At 38.3% G+C, this 7,509-nt stretch overlaps 1 protein-coding gene across 3 annotated transcripts in view; it reads left to right on the top strand.

The window, feature by feature from the left end:
• Positions 1-7,509, top strand: part of LOC127433272 (mitogen-activated protein kinase kinase kinase 1-like) — a 142,863-nt gene that overhangs the window by 87,383 nt on the left and 47,971 nt on the right. For 2 of the 3 annotated variants that reach the window (XM_051684999.1, XM_051685000.1), the window contains exons 2-6: positions 3,357-3,507; positions 4,723-4,929; positions 5,025-5,219; positions 7,139-7,255; positions 7,342-7,490. In XM_051684999.1, coding sequence (XP_051540959.1) covers positions 3,357-3,507; positions 4,723-4,929; positions 5,025-5,219; positions 7,139-7,255; positions 7,342-7,490 — 819 coding nt within the window. Of the gene's footprint in view, positions 1-3,356; positions 3,508-4,722; positions 4,930-5,024; positions 5,220-7,138; positions 7,256-7,341; positions 7,491-7,509 lie in introns of those variants that run through there. The other variant, XM_051685003.1, reaches the window with a different exon arrangement.

Below are 7,509 nucleotides of genomic sequence, written 5' to 3'. Positions count from 1 at the left end.
GTCTGTCCTAAGGGTCAATGAAGTGACACTCATTTTTGTCCATATCTATTAAATTAAAAATACATAAATGCAATTCACACAAACCATTTACTTGAATACACCTTTTCTATGTTGAGCATATTTTTAATTTCTGAGTTTAAAGTCATATTGATATTTTTTCTGGGGCTTAAAGTAAAAAATGTCTTGTGGTGTCCAGAGACAGTAAAAAAAAAATAAAAAAATGTCAGTCTCATTAAAAGCTGAAATTCCTGAAAAAAGAAATGTTGGCATGATTAGTGCAGAATAATTTTGTAATGTTATACTTTTTTTTTTTTTTTTTAAAAAAGCAGTGAAACAATTGTTCTAAAATATCATTCATATTTAAAAACGCTTTTGTCCACCATATCAAAGTCAAAGGGTGAAACCAACATGATGAAAGCCATTGTTGACCATAAAAACCATAAAACAGAGCGGACCCCTTTAGACCAAGACTGAGCATGAAGTTTTAAAAAACATCTGATATTCATTTTGACATTTTTATGAAAAGGCACATTTTGTTCAAGTCATGTGGTGGAACCCTGAGAAAAGTCAAAAATTCAGAATATTTATATATATAAAAAATAAAAAAAATGTACCTTGAAAAATGTTTGAAAACTTTTTGGAAATTAATGATTAAGTGTATACTCTCACGTATTCAAGGTTCAAAGAAAGTATTAGAATAGTTTTACTTGATGCTTACACCACATAATTTAAAGTTTTCCAAAAAAGTATGAAACCAAATTGGACACAAAGATTACATTTCTGAGAACATGACACAAGTGTTTTAAACTAGATTACACCTTTACTTTTAAATAAAGGAGTGAGTTTGCTTTAAAGCTGTGGCATTAAATAGTGGTGCACTGTTCGGGAAATTTGAGACTGATACCCATCACCGTTTTTTTTTTTTTTTTTTAAAACCATAAGATCGTCCGAAACCGATAAGGTTTTTTTAAAAAGTGCCCTTTGCAACACTTTTGCAGTAAGATCCTGCATTTATATGTTTATGCCCCACACAGTAAAAGGTTATTTAAATTACATTAATTGTGCCTTGCTAACATGTATTTGTATTCAAAACAGTTATGAAAAGTTCTGTTGTCACTATCAAAGGTCATTGACATACTGGCAACCAGAAAAAACCATGAGTGTCACACACAGATTCATTCTAAACTCCTCCTTTCCCAGTCTGTTGTGATTGGTCTACTGCTGTGCTGTGTAGTGTTTGAGGGCAGGTCAAAGCGGTTCGCGAGCAGCCAATGAAGACTAGCGGCGGGTTTTTTGTTATCAAATAACATAAGTTAGTACAGGAAGTAAGTCTGGAATTACTAACGATTCGTTTCAGGTGTTCAGAATCGGTTCTTTCTTTTGGAAGTCAATAACTCCATTTGACGTGCACTTTGATTTTTGAAACTTTGCAGACTTTTTTACATTCACAAACAGCCATATAACACACTACATGAAAGTTAATATTTGAAAAACCATAATAGGTGCTCTCTAAGCATACACCTTCAAATCAAAAGATTAAGATCATGAGAATCATTTCAGTCAAGTGACCCCAAACTTTTGAATGGTAGTGTACATGTAGATGTATTTTAAGGCCTACCTTCAAACTCAGTGCCTCTTTGCTTGACATCATGGGAAAATCAAAACAAATCAGCCAAGACCTCCAAAAATTGTGGACCTCCACATCTGGTTCATCCTTGGAAGCAATTTCCAAATGCCTGAAGGTACCATGTTCATCTGTACAAACAATAGGACGCAAGTATAGACACCATGGGACCACACAGCCATCATACCACTCGGGAAGGAGACACATTCTGCCTCCTTGAGATGAACGTAATTTGGTGCGAAAAGTGCAAATCAATCCCAGAACAACAGCAAAGTTGTGAAGATGCTGGAGGAAACAGGTAGACAAGTATCTATATCCACAGTAAAACGAGTCCTATATTGGCATAATCTGAAAGGCTGCTCAGCAAGGAAGAAGCCACTGCTAAATAATGATAAAGTGAGGTATGACCCTATCACAAAGGGGACAAAGAGATAGAATGTGCAGGTAATGTGAACAGTATTCTTGAACAGTGTTTCTATTGGCAGTAGAGCATGTTTTCCCATTATTTAATTTTGGTCAAAAGGAAACGCATTTTTAATTATCATTTTCAAATTCAAATCTCAATTCGATTTTTTTCATCCAAAATCGTTCCTAGTTGGTTCTCTGTACCACTGACACTGTAGAAAGATACGTTACATTTTGTTTTACTTATCGATGTAGTACTAAAGTACCAGTTCAAGTTTGTTGTTGATTTACCTTTTTGATAAGCTGGATGAACACTGTTTTTGTGCTGAAATTATGTTTTGAATGTTTACATGTTCATTGAATTGTAGAAGTGCACTGGTCAGCAGACATCGCTTCTTGAAATTAGTAGCTGCTTCTACAGTTGCTAAGACCTCAAAGATTGATTTGACAAGGATTGTACAGGATGCGTGGCTTTAGTCTAAGGGGCTTCAGCGATGATGATGCTCCTGCAGACCTTCCACAGCTGCCCACTTCTGGACCCTTAACCCCCCAAACACATGTGGGCACTATCCAACAAACGATTGAGACCTGTCTGTCTCTTGTGTGGTTCAGGGGATTTTCCATCATTTTCTTTAATGAGTCTCAGTTGTGATTTTTATCTTATGTAGTTTGGTACATGTCGTAATGTCCATTTCCTCTTTGATCTCTCTTTGATGATTTAAAGTAGATGGCTGAAAAGTGTTTCCAGTACCACTTTTGAGCATTGCGGCAAAAATGTATTATATAATTTGAGTATTTTGAGTTGAGTTTTCAGAATGAACTGTATGAGATATAAAGATTGGGTGTTCGTAAGTAAAACAACACATCTTTCTGATCTGATTCATTTGCATTTAGTCATTTAGCAGAGCAGCATAGTGAGCAATTTGTCATACAAAAGTCAACAATATCTGCAGTATCACACTACCAAGTTCTCAATTTGGCTGGAGTAGTAAAGAAGCTAGCATAGAAGAAAGAGACAGACAGTGTTTAAAAAAAAAAATATTATTATTATTTTTTATTTTTTTTATTTTTTTTTATTATAAATATTCTTAAATATTAAGTGCATTTAGTGTGGATTGGTTAAGTGCTCTCTAAAGAGGTGTGTTTTCAGCTGGTTCTTGAATGTTGAGATGGTTTCAGCAGATCGTGTGGAGATTGGAAGCTCATTCCACCACAAAGGAACAGAGAAAGTGAATGATCATAAATTTTCTATGGAAATCTGTGTTATTCATTAGTCGCAGATTCCAGTTATGATCATGCTCACACTCATGTATTATTCTCTGTGCAGTCGTGACATGGACAATAAGGAGACTCTGCGTGGGCTGCAGAAGATGGAGGACCGGCCAGAGGAGCGTTTGATTCGAGAGAAGCTCAAGGCCACCTGTATGCCCACCTGGAAGAGTGAGTGGCTGGAGAGACGTAGCAGGAGAGGGCCGATGGTACAGCGACATCTCTCACACACACACACACACACACAGTCGTCTTGCTGTATACTCCTCACAGGCATCTTTACATCCACAGAAGAGGCAGTGGGAGAGTAATAGTGATGCACTGAATTTTGAAGGCTCTGAAACATTTTCAATTTTCAGTTGAAAGAGAAAATTGGCCAAGAACTCTGCTAAGTTAAACCAGCCTAATGTAGGTTTGTTTGTCTTAGCTGGTTTAAGGTGGCTTAGATAGTCTTCCAAGTGTTCAAAACCCATTTAAAACCTTCAAAATAGACCAGCCTCAACAGTGGAAACCAGCTTGGTGGCCAGTTAAGACCAACAGACAGCCTAAGGCTGGTTCAAGCCTTTTTTCTGAGCCTAAGTAGAATACAAAGTCCATTATTAAAGTCCCCATCCCCAGAAGTGATGGCCCTTTTGGTAATTGGCACATTAATGACAACCATTTCAAATGTGCTAATACAGATTGTGAGAGGCTATTTATTACAATATCACATGTAATACTGTAGAGAAAGTGCCAGTTTTCTTTAGGCCTTTTAGATCTGTTGTGTATTCTTCAACACTTTGTTGTATTGTATGAATATGCTTGTACTGTCCAAGAATCAGTTTAAAGGTTATTATGAGATCTTTTTTTTTTATCTACTGTTTTCAGTTGTTTGGCCCAGTGTGACCAGATTTTCAGTTTCAGCCAAGAATTTTCGTTTCATAAACATCCTACACACACAGACAAATTATCAGTGACCTTTACCCCATCAAGATAACCATTAACTTTCCATTTTCACAAATGACATTGCTTATTTATCTGCTACATTTGAGTTAATGAACTAGTCAAGTACTAGTAAAGGTTAAATCATAGAATAGTTTTATCACAAAAAATAGTTGAAGAATGGTTGGTTTGAAGTAGAACAGCACTTCCTGAATTGAATGCGTGTGTCAGAGACTGAGAAGGCGACTTAAATGGGGACTGTTGTGCTGATAATCTCAAAATGGACAAAGATTGACCAATCAATTGAATCGACCATGCTGATTGTATATAAATTTGCCTCAAAATGTATTTGGACACTTAAAATGTCTATTAAAATGTTTATTTTCAAAAAAGATAGAAACATTACTCCCCAAAATAAAGTTTGTTAGTTTTTAAATTAAAATAAAAAGTTATCATGTTTTATTAGTGTTTTCATTGGTGTGTTTCTGTGTGGTGCGTGTCAGGTCGTGAAGCCCATTCCTCTGCGAGCAGATGGCACTGAAGTTGGCAGTGACAGTCACAACTCGTCTTCATCTCACAGCAGAACTCATCGTAGCCCGTCACCTGGACCATCATCTTTCTCTGCCTCCTCATCCTCTTCTTCATCCACTAAGACTGCTGGGAAGCCTGATTCTCCCAGCCTGCGCAGACGTAGGGGGTCTCCGGTTCCTGTGAGTTCCTGTGAATTTTTTGCATTGTAAATTTAATGTGAGAGTCTAGCACAACAGAGCATTATGTATGTGTCTGTCTGCATGTTTTGTTCCAGAGCGGAAGGGTCACACCCCCTCGGAGAGCACCCTCCCCCGATGGCTTTTCACCATACAGTCCAGAGGAGACCAACCGCAGGGTCAACAAGGTCATGAGGGCACGCCTCTACCTGCTGCAGCAGATAGGACCTAATTCATTTTTGATTGGCGGAGACAGTCCTGACAACAAATTCCGGGTGTTCATTGGTCCACAGGTATGCTAATAGAGAGTAAGGGATCAGAACCCTGACATACATATTACCAAGGGGGTCCTCCTCAAAGTGCCCCCTTGGAGTTTATTCAGCAGTCCCCCTATTGTGTTGCACCCATATGTGTTGCATACATTGCATATTAATGGTCGGCCAATATATCATATTTCGTAGATTAATTGGTGCTGATAGCAACTTGGAACTATTGGTTATCGTATTAGTATGTGGAAACATGTATAAAAATTTGTATATGCAAACATGCCCTGTCAGTACATAATCTCAGCAAAAAAAGAAACGTCCTCTCACTTTCAGCTGCTTTTATTTTCAGCAAACTTAACATGTGTAAATATTTGTATGAACATAAAAAGATTCAACAACTAAGACATGAACTGAACAAGTTTCACAGACATGTGATTAACAGAAATGGAATAATGTGTCTCTGAACAAAGGGGGGGTCAAAATCCAAAGTAACAGTCAGTATCTGGTGTGGCCACCAGCTGCATTAAGTACTGCAGTGCATCTCCTTCTCATGGACTGCACCAGTTCTTGCTGTGAGATGTAACCCCACTCTTCCACCAAGGCACTTGGAAGTTCCCGGACATTTCTGGGGGGAATGGCCCTAGCCCTCACCCTCCAATCCAACAGATCCTAGACGTGCTCAATGGGATTGAGATCCGGGCTCTTCACTGGCAATGGCAGAACACTGACATTCCTGTCTTGCAGGAAATCACACACAGAACGAGCAGTATGGCTGGTGGCATTGTCATGCTGGAGGGTCATGTCAGGATGAGCCTGCAGGAAGGGTACCACATGAGGGAGGAGGATGTCTTCCCTGTAACGCACAGCGTTGAGATTGCCTGCAATGACAACAAGCTCAGTCCAGTGATGCTGTGACACACCGCCCCAGACCATGACGGACCCTCCACCTCCAAATCGATCCCGCTCCAGAGTACAGGCCTCGGTTAAACATTGTTTAAACCCTTTATAATAAAGATCTGTAAAGTTATTTGGATTTTTACAAAATTATCTTTAAAATACAGTGTCCTGAAAAAGGGACGTTTCTTTTTTTGCTGAGTTTATATCTAATCTATACATTATAAATGTATATTAAAACCCTTCATCTGGTGAGTGTGTAGGCTATAAATACAATAACTTGAATTGTGCTTTGAAAATGGAGCTATGTCTCCGTCGCTGTTTATGGACTAATGCATGATTATTACTACCAGGTGGTGTTATAGAAAAGACTCCTATGAAGTATAGACATTATTGAATGTTTATTTATATAACCATTATTGATTGTTTAGTGTATGTTGTGTATTTTGATAAACGGTGTCCCTAGAGAAAAGGGTCCGCTTCAGTAATACTGGATTACTGAAATACTGGACATTTACGACGAGCAATGTTTACTTTATAGTGTTCATATTGTAATATGTTGTAGATGATTATAAGAGTGCATATTTTTTCTGGTTGTGTGAGCAATTTGGAGCACAGACATTTAAAAAAAAGAGTTACCTGGTGTATTTTGGGATTGTTATAAATTAAAAGTCCCACGCTATGCATCAATTTTTTTTTATTTTTTTTTTTATCTGGTTAATCTTGGGATTTTGGTTGCACAATAAACTGCATATGAGGTTTTATTCACTTTATACTCTTGTAGCCTCTGTCTGTGCTCATCACAGTAAGGAAAGACTAAGAAAATGTTCTTATAAAAAAAACACATTCAATGATTTAAACTATTGGCCAATTAATCAGTTATTGTTTTTTTTCCATCACCTTAGTTATTGGTGTCAGCTAAATCCAATATCGGTCAGTCTCCCGTGCGTGTATGTATTTTTTGCGCCTCTGCTGGTACTGTATTTCAGCTTCATTTGGTTAATTTCAGATGATAGTTTCCTAATTCTTCATGACAATTTGTTCATAATTAGACTTGTAGCTGTGGCCGCGGGACTTTCTGCATCCACGTACTGTTCGTCATGCTCCGAGTTTTCCAGCTAGAGCCATCAGATGCACTGCTGTGGAGGAAGACCCTCAAGAACTTTGAGGTGAGGAGACTCTAATCCAACCGACACACCAACATCAGCACTACAGCAGTGTGTTCAGCATGCGTTGATGTTGTGCTCTCGTTCAGGTGGAGAGCTTATTTCAGAAGTATCACAACCGCCGCAGCTCGCGCATCAAAGCTCCCTCTCGCAGCACCATCCAGAAGTTTGTGTCTCGCATGTCCAACTCTCACACTTCATGCGCCTCCAGCAGCTCCCCATCTAGCAATGAAAGCAGGTCTGTAATGACTGTCATA

This window comes from Myxocyprinus asiaticus, chromosome 43 (assembly GCF_019703515.2).
Source record: "Myxocyprinus asiaticus isolate MX2 ecotype Aquarium Trade chromosome 43, UBuf_Myxa_2, whole genome shotgun sequence".
NCBI classification, from domain to species: Eukaryota; Metazoa; Chordata; class Actinopteri; order Cypriniformes; family Catostomidae; genus Myxocyprinus; species Myxocyprinus asiaticus.
This window is presented reverse-complemented; position numbering and strand designations above follow the sequence as displayed.